This window comes from Gorilla gorilla, chromosome 3 (assembly GCF_029281585.2).
Source record: "Gorilla gorilla gorilla isolate KB3781 chromosome 3, NHGRI_mGorGor1-v2.1_pri, whole genome shotgun sequence".
NCBI lineage: Eukaryota > Metazoa > Chordata > Mammalia > Primates > Hominidae > Gorilla > Gorilla gorilla.
In genome coordinates, this window is record NC_073227.2 from 176,906,059 (window position 1) to 176,920,541 (window position 14,483).

The 14,483-nt window shown below is 33.7% G+C and overlaps 1 protein-coding gene across 1 annotated transcript in view; it reads right to left on the minus strand.

Annotated features, from left to right (window-relative positions):
* ASIC5 (acid sensing ion channel subunit family member 5) overlaps positions 1 to 14,227 on the minus strand; it is a 36,180-nt gene extending 21,953 nt beyond the window's left edge. Inside the window, exons 1-4 of the mRNA XM_004040551.3 lie at positions 14,075 to 14,227; positions 11,344 to 11,650; positions 1,982 to 2,219; positions 135 to 260 (exon numbers count right to left, since the gene is read on the minus strand). Of these exons, the coding sequence (XP_004040599.2) occupies positions 135 to 260; positions 1,982 to 2,219; positions 11,344 to 11,650; positions 14,075 to 14,114 (711 nt within the window). The 5' untranslated portion in view covers positions 14,115 to 14,227. The remainder of the gene's footprint in view (positions 1 to 134; positions 261 to 1,981; positions 2,220 to 11,343; positions 11,651 to 14,074) is intronic.
* Between the last annotated feature and the right edge of the window lie 256 nt (positions 14,228 to 14,483).

Below are 14,483 nucleotides of genomic sequence, written 5' to 3' on the forward strand. Positions count from 1 at the left end.
GTCTAGACTAAATTAACAAAAACTGAAATAATATCCAATGTGTGGGAACTACCTGATATGGCCCAATAGTCTGATCAAGTTTTTGAAACCCCCACACATTCTCGTTTGTCTTGAACCTGGAGAAAATTCAGTACCTGATTCACATTGAAGAGCAAGCTCAAGCCTCTTCCAGAGACACTCACTTTTCTCTTTGCTTGGAGAGTTTCACCATGATTAAAAGTAAAACAATTTCCATATTCAGTGAAGACATGTGCAAAATCCTCCAATATGTAAATGAACCAAAAAAAACCATCAGTTTGATATTTTTTGTCCCTTCTCAAGTTTGCTATAACCTTTTTTTTTAAAGCACAAATACCTAACAAGACTGCAGAAATATCAGAGAGAATAGTCTGATTTATATGTGTATTCAGTGATAGTTTTTTTTTTGGTAATATGCATTCGTCAATTTGCATGTGATTATTTAAAGGAGACATTTTCATATAAAATTAAGCATGTATTTAAAACATTTAAAAAAATTGCTTGTTGAATGTTTTCCTGAAGATGTATGGAAACATGTTTTTATCTGTGGAGCACTACTTCAGCATCCTTTCTTGGAGGAGCTATGCCTAATGTAACCTGTATGGTCACAGTGTGGCAGTCAATCACATGACCCTTTTACCCTCCTTTTACCCTCCTTTTCCAACCACTACAGAGGTGTGCGTGGGACGCAAGCTGGGCCAAGCTTAAACCTCACCTTCTTGCCTCAGTGGTTGGTTCAAGAATTGATATGTGTCCCAAGCGGAGCTAATCAGAGTCTTTGGTGAGATTATTAAGTGGATACTGGAGTGCTAAACTCTGATAATGAGTCTAGGGGGAGTCAGCAGCCATTTTGGTGAGGTGTGGGGAGAACTGATACAGAAAGAAGCCAACCAGAATTATGAGATGGAAACAAAGTCAGAATCTTAAAGACAGTCTTGGAGTCCGTTGGTTCAGCATTTTTTGAAGGCAGACCTACTGTTGGAGTTCCCTCTTAATTAAGCCAATTCATTACTTTTAGTCTTCAGTTTACTAGAACAGAAATGGGTTTCTGTAATATGCAACTGAAAAATTTCTCTAACACGAAATTTTTTGGTGGTAAGTTAAACATGTTGGTGAATAAAAATAGCATAAGAAAACTTACTTTCCAAGTTAAGAGTTTAGGCCAGAACCTCACCTCTCTGAAATGTCTCTCAGGCAATTTTTTCTGCTTACTGTGTGCTAAGGCAGCCTACCAAAAACATAAGAAATTGTATTGAAGAACCAAGAATTTGTGTTTACTTAGGCTCCCCTAACAACACAGACTACAGAACTGCTGATACGGGAAATATGGCATCAAATTGCCTGTATAGTTCTTTATTAATAGATTACAGATAGATCTAGTACTTTATCTTAAATATAGATTAATTTTATAAACAATAATAGGATTTTGTAGTTGTTATGTATTTGTTTTGTACTTGTTATGAGTGAATGTATATTATATATAATATATACTAGTTATTATATATATAATATATAATAATAATATATAAATTTTTCATAGTTAAATGCTGGGATCCTCTTATTTTCTATAGTCTGTAATGCAATACCATAGGCATATAAGCAGAGTGATGGATATTTGGTGATTATAAAAATACTATGTTGGAATAGGTTGTTTGTTGATGAATGAAAAAAATTAAAATATCCTCTTGTGTTAAATTGTTTTTCTTTTGGAAGGACTATACTACAAGAAAGGCAATCAATTTTTCTCTTTTCTATCTTTCCTTATCTAACTGCTTGAAAGAGGAAATTTGTCTCATGTGTATTCCATACCCCTGATATTATAAGGCTGAGCTAATGAAATAGAATCTGTAAGCAAATTTGGATTGATTCACCATGGGAGTAAATGCCGTGGGAGCTCAATGTGAAACAGTGCAGTAACGGAACTTATTACTTTGATTATATTTGAAGAATAGAAAATCGTTACCTTTGGGCTACATGGCTTTCCAAAAAACTCACAGTCCAACAAAGTGCTATTGTTGAGATAAAAACCTTTGTTCCTGATAAATTCCGTAATGCTGAAGTTTTGGTGACTTGCAGCAAAATCAGTAGCCTCTCTAGAGCCAGTGGAATTGGCAGTAATTTCTTGAAGATGGAGGACTTTGGATACAATGTGCCATAAGAAAAAAATAACACCAAATTTGGCTACAGCATCTGTTTGGAACCTATTAGCAGGAATGAAGGCAGTAGTTAGAATAATGAAAACTTATAATTATCTGGAAGACAGATACCAACATCTAGATTCTATTAGCTTCTTCTTATCTCCCACACTCTCCCTTATTTGCAAGACATTTAAGCAAAATTTGATGCCTAAGAAGTCTTTGACCCATTGTGCAATTAATCTTGTATTTGCACATGTAGTTTCATTTACCTAGAATATTCCCCAGACCTTGATCTGGATGACACCTAATGGATCTTCAAGATTCAATTTAAAGGAAGAGGTGGGAATATATAGTTGTTAAAAATGCATTTAGGAGCCAGATTTCCTGTGTGTGGCCTTGTCCTGTGTCAGCTTAGCTAAATTAGAACTGCATTTCCCAGCATTCCCATCCTTGTATATATGTGAATTTCACTGTCGTGCAGGAGCTGTGGTAGCTCACCCACACTGCAATCCATCTGCTGACTCAACTTGCTGGTATCGGGCAGCAGCCAGGACCACAGCTCCTCCAGCTCCTTTGTGACCTTTTCCTTCAGCTTCTGCAAATACTGAGTTAGGTAAGAGTGCAACCTGGTAAAGATGACAGCTATCCTGAAGGTCATTCACACCATCAAGATTGGAGGTAGTGAAAAAGAGACCTACATTTTGAGCTTGTATTTGTTTCCCCTACTTCATATCCATTTTCCCTTCCTGCTGGCCCTGCTTACTTCAGCCCCAGCACAAAGAACAGGCAAAAGACTTACAAAGACTGCTTAACCAGCTCCTGCAACGAAGTGGGGCTTAATCCCTAGAAAAAAAGCCCTTTATTCTGTCATTCATGGTGATTCCGTTTCTCCAGTTAGGTTCTAATTGTTACAGCCCCTTGATGGTATGACTTAGCAAATTTTTTTTCATTTCCCTCTGACTTAAGTTTCCTCTCTTGTAAAATCTGTATATATTAATATAACCTACCTCAAAGTGTTCTTTTACTGATTACATTAATTGTTTTTCTTAAAATTTTTAGACACCTGCCTGGAATATAGTGAGTGTTAGGTAAGTACTTATTAAATAAATGATTCATTCTGGCCACCAAAGCAGAAGTAATCTATTTAACTTAACGACTGTATCACTTTCTAATTCTCTTATCTTGCGGGGCAATTTTGTTCAGCATTCCATATAGTTCTTCATTTGCATGCCTTCCATTCCTTTACAAGCAAGATGAGGACTTTCATATTTTAGATATTATAAATTTTGAAACTGAACAAATGTTCTTTCTTTAAATCGACTGCTAAAAGCATAGAACGGAATGCATATTCCACTCTTGGTAAGTATATGGTGTATGTGGTTTGTATGTCATACCTGAACCTCGTTTGTGTCCCAGATTTTATTTCTATTTTGCTTTATATTATATTATCTTATTTAATATGTAAATATATATCTATATGTGTGTATATATATATACATATATATAAAGAGAGAAGAAAATAAAAATACTCTAAAAGATATATTTTGAAATGGCTGCTGCAGGGTCAGCTAACGGAAGTGGCCTTGCAAAGCTGTCTTTTATGTGGAAAATTTGCATCTGTAGAAAACGTCCATTAATGCAGCCGGGCCTCCTCTTGCTAGGCATTTGCTAGGTATAGGAGAGATTGAGATTCTGACACCTTTAAAAGTCTAAAAATAAACATTTGCCATCTTGTCTCTCTGAAGAAGTCTTCATCTATATAACAAGGTCACCTTTGCTAGTCAAGCCTCTTCCTTTCTCCCTACTATAACCTGTATAACCTGTCTTGGTGTTAAAACCTGCTTTCAGTAATGTTCTGAGCCCACATTCTTTCTATAATCTCAAGATGATAAATAAGCCTCTGTATCCGGTTGGGATGTTAGGCTTTATTCTGAAGGCTCATGTGTATACACATTAAATATCATTGTAAGCCTTTTCTTCTATTAATCAATCTGCCTCATGTCACTAATTTTTCAGCCTATCTTTAGGGGGCCAACACCCATGGCCCCCACAATATATACATATAATTTTTCTTTCATATTCAAGCCATATTAAATCCTTTCTCAGTCAAGGTAGGGCATACACAAAACACAAAAATGGAGAAACAACCTCAAGCCAACATTACATACTCTTTAAGAGATGAAAAACTGTTTTCATAGTCAATATCTAATATTGTAGCTTGCTTAACTGGCTCTGATCCTTGCAAAGCTAGCCCAGGTCCTAAAACTCTGTAAATATCCTCCTCGGACTTCCTGATTCCAAGGCACTATTGGTCATCTGTCATGGTGGTATTCTGTCTAACTACAGTACATCTAATAACCTTGCATTTCTTGGTCAAAAGTATCTCTTGGATTGTTAAGGAATTAAGAGTTTACATCAGCAACAGATTTTGGCAGAAGTACAGTGTAAACCCTATATTGAGAGATGGACCTCCAAGCTACTTCAGGTTTCCAACTCCCAGTGACAGACAGGTTCCCAACAATCGGCTCCAAAACCCTACAACTGTGAAATCCTGCACAGTCAGAGCCAGTATTCCCTGAATATATTCATTGGATTATATTCAAAATGATTATGCAGAGAAATAAAGGAATTACTATACATATGGGAGCAATGAATACAATCTACAAAAAAGTTAAATAGGAGGGCATCTTAAAATATTTTTAAACTTTTTTTATTATACTAATAATATTTGAGACCATGAGAGTAATTTATATAGATTAATTAAATTTAATAAATAAAGCCTAACAATATTAAGCCAAGGAAGAAAATTTTTTGTGAGAAATATTGTTTTGCATAAAACAAAAGTGTTTTGCACTGAGTTTATTTTCAATTTTATTTTATTTTTTGAGGCAGAGTCTCAATTTGTTGCCCAGGTTGGAGTGCAGAGGCACGAACATGGTTCATTGCAGCCTTGACCTTCTGGGCTCAAGCAATCCTCCCACTTCAGCCCCCCACATAGCTGGAACTACAGGTGTACACCACCATGCCCAGCTAATTTTTGTATTTTTTGTAGAGACAGAGTTTTACCATGTTGCCTGGCCTGGTCTCAAACTCCTGAGCTCAAGCAATCTGCCTACCTTGGCCTCCCAAAGTGCTGGGATTATAGGCACTAGCCACTGTGTCTGGCTTATTTTCAATTTTAATTTGAACTTCAAAACTCTTCTAAGTTTTCCTTTCAAAAACCTTGCTTAGCTAGAATTTGCCTTACTCTAATTTAACACAACTGGTAAGAGCCTAGTAGAAGAAAATAACAACAAAAATATATTAATTTGTTTAAACAATTTAACATCTGCTAACCAGTTATTAGATATGTCCTTCTTATGTATATCAATGGTTCTAAATGTACTTCTCCAAGTTATATGACCCAAATGAGTAAGTTTCATCTAAAATCCAAGTTGATGCCTGACTCAGGCCTTATTTGAGTCCTGCCAAAACAGATCCATTTCTCGTACATTTTACAGATAATTTTATGGAGAAGGAAAATGAGGAACAATGTCTGCCTTTTGCATTCTTCTTTGAGCAAATTTTAATGTCTTACCATTCTTTAATTAACTAATGAAATCTTTGTTATGTCTTTATATTTGCATGAGAAGCAATGATTTTACCTTTGGTTAAAAATGCTTGAGCAATTTTTTCTTGCATCAAACAAATTTGAAATAAACAAAGAATCACAGTGATTATAAACATGAAGACCCAGTATATGAGTTACTCATAAACAATGGATCAAATAGCATCAGTAGTCACTACATCCAATTATTATTTCTGATTTTAGTGGAAGAAAATAAAATTCTGAAGTTTTTACCAAATGAATATAAATTTTTGATGAATTTTGTTATAAAGATATTTTAGTGAAAATTTTAAACACAAAGACATTTGAAAAGCACTAGAATTGATACCAAAGAACCAAGTCACAAACAGTATTACAATTTCTGGAATTTTTTGTGAAATGTGACTTTTTATGAATTTCTGCCAATTGTATTCTTAGGAGTTTGTCTTTCTGTTTGTATAACCATTGCTTCATGTGAAAGAAACTTTTCAAAATTAAAATTAATAAGTATTCTTTAATTAATTACAAGTAAAACTAGACTAATATGGCTGTGCTATGGAACATCAATACATGGATAAAGTTAATTTTGATGAAGTCATTGACAAATATTCATAAAGAGGCTAAAAAATGGAAATACAATGCTGTTATTCATTTCTGTGTAAAACTAAAGAAAATGTCTGAGGGGAGCCCCAATCATTTTAGAGGTTTATTTTGCTAAGGTTGAGGATGAACCTGGGGAAAAGAAACAAAATCACAGAAATATCTGTGATCCATGCTTTTTCCTAAGAGGGTTTGGAGACACAATATTTAAAGCGGAAAGAGTGGGCAGTAGGGGAAAAAGGAAAGAACAAAAAGGGGAGGGTAGATAATAAAGGCAAGCAGTTGCATTCTTTTGAAGCTTTGATCAATTTCACTGACTTTACATTTTACCTGTGAAAGGAGTGGGTAGTAGACTAGTCAACTATGTGTTTGTCTGGTGCTCAGTGAATCTTCATTTATATATAGGATAAAGTAAACATAGACCAGAGGAAGAAGTCAAATACGCATTTGCCTCAGGTGAGTAGAGGGATGACTTCTAGTTCTATATTTGTCCTGTACCTGTGAAGGTAAGCTGTTGATTTATATTCTCAGGGTGAAATTCAGTACAACTTCATTTTACAGTAAGGATCTTGGGGCCTGCAGGAGATTTTCTGTGAGAAAATTGTAATAGAGGGCCCCTGAGAAGGTATGTGCCTTCTATCTTTGTGGTTATCTATTTAGGAACAAAATGGGAAGCAGTTGTGTGTGACGCAGTTCCCAAGCTTAACTTTTACCTTTGGCATAGTGAGTTGGGGGTCCTGAGATTTTATTTTACTTTCACAACTGGAACTGATTTTAAAAACTTAAAAAAAAAATATGTCAGTGTCCAAAAAGTATTAATGCATTACTTTTTCTTATTTTTGTATTGTTTATTTTATTTTTTAACATTTTTATTGACATGAATATATAGGCCATTTTCATTATTTGTTTGATTTCATGACTATTACCAAAAAAATTTTGTCATATAGAGGAGGGAAGTATTAAAAAGGGATCTCTGACATACACTTGGTATAGGGTCCTGGTACCGATTGTGAAAAGTAAACCCTTTCTGATAATCCAAAGTCACTTGGCAAAGTTTCTTCATCTCAGGTGTCCATTTTCTACTCACAAGGTGGTTAAACAAAAAAAGTATAGAAATTGGGATCTATCAGCAGACCTGTCCAGTTTCTAACTTGGTAAACTCTAATTAAATTACAGTGTTAAGCTTTACTTTTTTTCAAAAGAATTAGAGAAAATGCAACTTAGAACAATGGGCTTCAAACTAGAATGTGCATATGTCTGAGTGTTCTCCTGCACAGAGAATTTTAAGGAAATAAATGTTCCCATCCTCTTTTTACAATGGTTCTTCTCCCGTATATAGGAAAGTGTTAACTTGTCACCCATCACAAATCCTAACACAGAATGCATACTGGTGTGTAACAACCTCAGGGCTCCTAATATAGGCATACAAATTGTATTTTGCTTCAGGGGAAGACTCCTTTAAAAATTAATCAAAGCTCCTAAAATCTTGTCTTGGCTTGTCATACACATATTTGTAGCTAGGGTGAAGTTCTGCGTTAGACACAGGGTATTTGGCCCTTGCTTAAGACTGAATTGACAAAGTCTTAAGTAGAATAATGAAAGTTGTTATTTTAAATGTAACTAGACTATTTGTTAAGGCTTCCACATTTTGGGTTATTTGAATAAAATCCACAGATAAAAATTTAAATGATTTCTACTGGTGTATTTTAGTCAATAAAGCAGTTAAAATTTCATGAAAATATATGAAATGTTTATTCCTATTACAGTAAATCCTTATCCTATTTTATCTCATAAATATAATGATATATAATACTTCTGTTTGTGATAATATAATTTGATATAAAATACAATATTTTTCATCTCCTAAAAATAATAAATAAATATACTTAGGGTTATTGCTAAAAATGTAGACATATGCAAGTTAAATACACAGTTTTTCAAATTTTTTATATAGCACATTAACTAAAATATTTGAAGATCATTGGCTCTGAGAACTAGAAAATAGCTTGAGTACTTTTCCTGATCTGTCATTAATTTGCTGAGCAACGCTGAGTATAATGTTTAAAGTGGGAATCCAAATTATCTTTCTGTAAAATTATACTTTGGGAGTTGGAGATACCTTTAATGCCTGTAAACTGATATTGTCTTAATTTTTTGTTCCCTAAGGAAGAATAATTTTCTTATAATTAAGAATTTTCCTGTTCTATCATTATAGCCTCTAAAATATTAAATCTTTTGTTGGTCTGGATACTTATATCTAACTGAGCTAGGATATATTATCTTTTTTTCAATGTCATCTAACACAAAAGCTGTAATCATTGATTTGAGATTTGAGCTATGCAAAATGGATTAGATTTCCATACCAAAAATTGTAAAAGTACTTAGATCATAGGCTATTAAGTATTTTTAGACTTCTTTTTCTTTTTAATTTAGCTGTTTACAGTTACAACTTTCCCTATAAGCACTGTTTTAGCTGCATCTCATAAGTTTGGTATGTTGTGTCTTCATTTTCATTCATCTCAAAGTATTTTCTAATTTTTTTTGTGATTTCTTCTTTGACTTCTTTGTTATTTAGGTGTGCATTGTTTAATATTTACATATTTGTGAATATCCGAAATTAATTTTGATTATTGACCTCTAATTTTATTCTATTGTGATTGATAAACATATTTGAATACTTTAAAATATTTTCCACCTACTTTACCTTGTATATGGCCTTGTATATGGTCCATTCTAAGAGAATGTGCCATGTCATGTGCACATGAGAAGAATGCATATTTTGCTATTGTTGAGTAGAGTGTTCTAAGGATGTTTGCAAAGTCTAGTAGGTTTATAAGGATGTTTAAGTCTTCTATGTCTTCTATTTCCTTGTTTATTCTCTGTCAAGTTGTTCTATTGATTACCAAAAGTGGGGTATTGAAAAATCTAACTATATAGGTTAACTTATATCTCCTGATAGATTGATCATTTATTCAACATAAAATGACAATTTTTTATGTCAGGTAACATATATTACTTTAAAGTCTATGTTGTCTGAGATTAGGATATCTACTCTAGCTTTCTGAAGGTTGACATACCTTTTTCCTTTCTTTTACTTTTAACCCATTTGCATCTTCAAATCTAAATTGTGTCTCCTGCACACAACATATAGCTGGATCTTTCTAAAAAAAAAATCCATTCTGATAACCTTTGCCTTTCAATTGGATTGTCTAATCCATTCTAATTTAATTTCATTAGTAATATAGTTAGATTTGCATCTGCCATTTTACTTTTTGTTTTCTCTATGTCTTATGCCTTTTGTCCTAAGTATACCTTGGCTTGTGGCAAAACCTTATCAATCTCTGCTTCTATTTCACATGAATTTTCCCTGCTGTATCTCTGTGTGTTCTCTCTTCTCCTTATAAGAACTTCAGTCATTGGATTTAGGGCTCATCCTAGTGCAGTATAACCTCAACTTATGTAATTATATTTGTAATGACCCAATTTTAAAATATGATAATTCTGAGGTTCCAGTAGACTTGAATTTGAGGAGATACTATTTAAATGTTTCTTTTTTAAAAGAAAAGTTTGCTTTTTAAGAAAAATATTTTTTCACCAGTTATGGTTGGTTTTGAAGGAGATAGAGTTTATGGACTTCCTCACTTTGCCATTCTGGAAGTAATATCTACATTTTATTTCAGTCAAGGATAACTGCAACCAATCTCTGTTTTTGTTAAAACACATGCTACTTAAAACAGTATGAGGCAACAGTATTGAAAATCATTTTTTGGGGGGAAAGGATTGATTTGTTTTGACTTGTTAGGACCTTGATACATATCATGAGTTCTTGAAATATTGACAATCATACAAACGGGCTATAACATCTATTATATATTGAGCACCTGTTCTAGAAGTCCCCCAGGAATGAAACACAATGGAGTACTTATTACCTTATCTAATGTAACAACAAATATGTGAAGTAGATGATATTATCTCATTTTATAAATATGAAAATTAACACTAAGAAGGCTGAGTGACTTCCCTAATAGCTAAATGGTGAGTCTTAAGAAGCCCTCCCTTCCTCAGCAAAAATCCTATGTATGGTATTTCATGCTTTACCACAGGCAATTACAAAGCATTGCCTGGAAGCCTAGTGGTGGAAAGTTGTCCTCCTCTTAGCAGATTTGGTGTACAGTCAATGGACTGCAGGTTTCTGGAATGAGTTGCAGTCAAGGACTCAAGACACTGGCAGTAGAGCATTGAATCAAGTGTAACCCTTTTCTAAGCTCAGGGCTCTTTGCAGCCGCACTGATCACAGACCCATGGAGTTGGCCTTGCCTCTACTACATTAAATAGCTCATCATATGTACACCAGAACATTTTATATCGTTATGTGTTTGCAAAGTAGTTCCCTCTTCCATTTCTTCTTCATCTCCTCTTAGAAAGCTGTAATCATCTTTTAATACCCAGATTTCCGTAACACCCAAGATGGAGATTATTAATCTGTTCTGTGGGATTTCAGAGCCCTTGCACATTGTTTTATTTTGTTGTGCAATTACCATATTGCACTATGATTGTTGATGTTTCTCTTTTCTGCTAATTAATGAACTTCTAACATGCAGGGATCAAGACTTTTACATCTGGCTGGGCACAGAGGCTCACATCTATAATATCAGCACTTTGGGAGGCTGAGGCAGGTGGATCGCTTCAGCCTAGGAGTTTGAGAATAGTCTGGGCAATGTAGTGAAACCCCCATCTCTTTTACATCTATTTAATGATAGGATTTGGGATATTACCTAGAATATGATTGTGGAAGGAAGGAAGAAAAGATGGAAAATAAGTGAAAGAAGAAATTAATGAATTCTTTGCTCCCTTAAATTTGTGCTTTTGAGTGCAATTTAAGAACTTCAGTGGTTTTACATATGATAATTTCCACACGAGAAAACTCTTTGTCAGTCATCCAAGAAAGATTATACTAGCAAATTTATAGGAACTAATTATTTTTAAAAAAGTAATTTTTACCTGTTCAAATTACAAAATGTCACAGCTGGGAACTCCATCTTTTCCACATACTGAACCTCAATGGACGTTGTGGTTGGCCATGTGAAGTAGTTGAGCAAGCGAATGTAGATCTGCCATGTCACAAGTGAGACTGAGCCCAGAACCACCACCAACCAGAGCACCCTGCGAATTTTGCTCCGGTTCTGAACAATATTGTGTATCCCATGAAAGGAAGTGGAGATGGCAAAGTCATGGTCAAACTTCTTTCGGTCAGTGGGAGATGGCAGTGGTTTCTTTGAAAGGCAAAGCTTTATCTTTTCTAAGAGTCCTTAAGGTTTTGCCCATAAAATGATTAAACAAAAAAAAGTAATTAGGAAACCTTAATGCTATCTATAAAAAAAACACAACTCACATAATTTAAAGAGGTGACTCTTTTTACTTGTAATTCATAGAAACTAAAAATTCATCTTTTGTTGAATGATTTATTCAGGAATCAAGAAGTGTAAGTGTTGGCTACATGGGTTTATTGAGAAGATGCTAATGCTATGCATAGAATGGCTATTATTAATGTAAATGTATTAGTGGTGTGGTATTAATAGGTGACTTACAGCTTTAAAACCAAGTTGGTTACAACAACTCATAAACTTTAAATATTAACTCTTATTTTTAAAATGCTCTTTCTGTCTGAAAGTCCTTTAGAAATCATGAACAAAATGAGGCTGATTCCTCTGACAGTCCTAAGTATGGCTAAAAGTAATCTGTTCTTAACTAATGTTTGTCCTATGGTGGTATAATTTATGGTAAATGTAACTTTCATTCTCGTATTCTTTAATGTACAACTATGTTATATTTTGTTGGTTGTTTAGTCAGAATGTTCAGTGTTCAGTTGTAGTATTAGTTAAGTAATCTATTTTCTACCTCTTCATGGAATTAATTCATCATTTCAAGTCTATCAGGAATCAATCAATAATATTTATTGATATTCATTGGTAAGAACCAGGGAAGGTAACACTAAATTTTTTTGGCAATATATGATATGTTGACAATTTTATTTTGGTTAAATTTCTTTCCATTTGTTCCATTTGTCCATTTGTTGAGGGAAAGGTGCAATATAGTTAAGACCATGAGAAGGGCTTCACAATGGAAGATCAGGCTTCCGGTCCATTCCTCACCTCTTATAACCTGCACAACTTTAGCCAAGTTTCTTAGTCTTATACCTTTTCTGTCAAATGGCAGCAATGGTATCTGCCTTATGAATTTGTTGTATTAAATTTGTTGATAATACCTGGAGAGAGCTTAGCACATTATCTAGATCATAATAAGTACTCAAGGGTATTAGCTATTTTTATTATTCTGCTAATGTAGTGGTGATGTGGTAAATAGTAAAATATTCAGGAATTTTAAAAAGCTTTAAAAGTATCTTAAAAAATTAGTTCTTAATGGCTTTATATATGTTCATAATTAGGTGAATTAACTTTTATATCCTTTGCCAAAAATAATACTTTTGGAATATAGGTATTCAACTATCCAGCATTAATTTACTTACAAGAAGTTTCAAGCTTCATTTATTATTAAATCATTATTTAATACAACATAAATAACCAATCAATTAGCTAAGCTTTTTATTCAGTTATAGGACATATGCTATAAAAAGGTGTCTATTAACATTTTCTAAGGGAGTCCATTTCATTCACTTACAAATTATATGATTATTATTTGACAAATTATATTATGATTATTATTCACGAAGCAGGATAGCTTGTATTAATATGATTAGCTTGAAGTTGGACTAAGATCTTAGAATAGCACCGTCATTAATGTTGTTTTTAGTATAAAATTAATGAACATGTATCAAGTAACTGGCATAATCCCAGAGAAAAATCAGAAACAAGAAAAAAGTTATTGTTACTAATTAGCAAAATATATTTAAATATGCTCTTTTGTGTATTCTTTAGTCATGACTTGCAAACATATGTGAAGAATTTACTCTGATAAAAGAACAACTCAGTCTCTGGATAACTTGTACCATTCCTACAATAGGGATCAAAACTATTAGAAGGGGAAGACTAATGTAGTAACTAGTTACTGACAAGCAAAGTATGGCTAGTTGCAAGCATTACCCCAAAACATTTAACTTTCAAGTTTGCCTGTCAAAAATCAGCCCATTTAATATACATCTAATCCTTGACAATTGGTTTGGCCTTTCTGGAGTAATACCAGCTATTTTCTAGTGTTTTAATAGAGTTTTTTTTATTATTGTTTTAGGTAAATGTATGACTGTCAGGAAGATTAAAATTGGTTTAATAAATGGCCCACTAGTTTGCAAAGCAGAAACTTCTTACTCTCCTGACTGAAGTATATACAGTGTCATTATGACAACTAGACCTTGCATTGAGTGCTGATCAACATAGAAGCATTTTGAGGAACATCAAATCGGCTTTGTTACATTTTAAAAATAAAACCTGCAGGCCCAGGATAAATAGCAACCAAAAGAAATAAAACAAAACAAAGAAAGAAAATCAGATTCTAGCATATAGTAATATTTTAAAGCTATTTTTGAGTCCCTCATACAAATAACTTTTTTTCTAAGTAACTAAAACTATTCATTTTTAAAACTTACATTACTTGTATTGTGTTCAAGTAGCATTGGAAATCAGATTTCCCAAATGAAGAAAAAAGATCTCTCTTTTCTTACTTCTGGCCTCTAGAAATGAAAATTGTTACTGCTCTGAGGAGTTCACTCTTTACTCACCGTTCTCAGCATATACTTTTGATTTTTCTGTCTGCTCCATTTGTGATTTCAGTTAAGCAACAGTCCTCAGGGTAACCCAATTTTCATCAATAACAGTATTCATTTTGTGGCCTTTATATAAAATACAGCAGTTGAGGTTGTAAAACATGGAAGCAATTTAAATGTTTGTGTTGCTATGTTTTGCCTCATAAAGCACATAATCTGAAAACCAAAAATGTTGACAGAACCAGGTATGGGCATTTATGGACTGATGAGAAGCTAACCCAGAGTGATTTCATGAGTGAAAAGCAAAAAGTATCATTAGGAAACCATTTTCTCACAGTTAAAGGGACACTGCCTATCAAATATCTGTAGTTTAGCAGCAGCCCCTGACCAGGCTAGTTGACACTCCAATGACTCACCCGGGAAC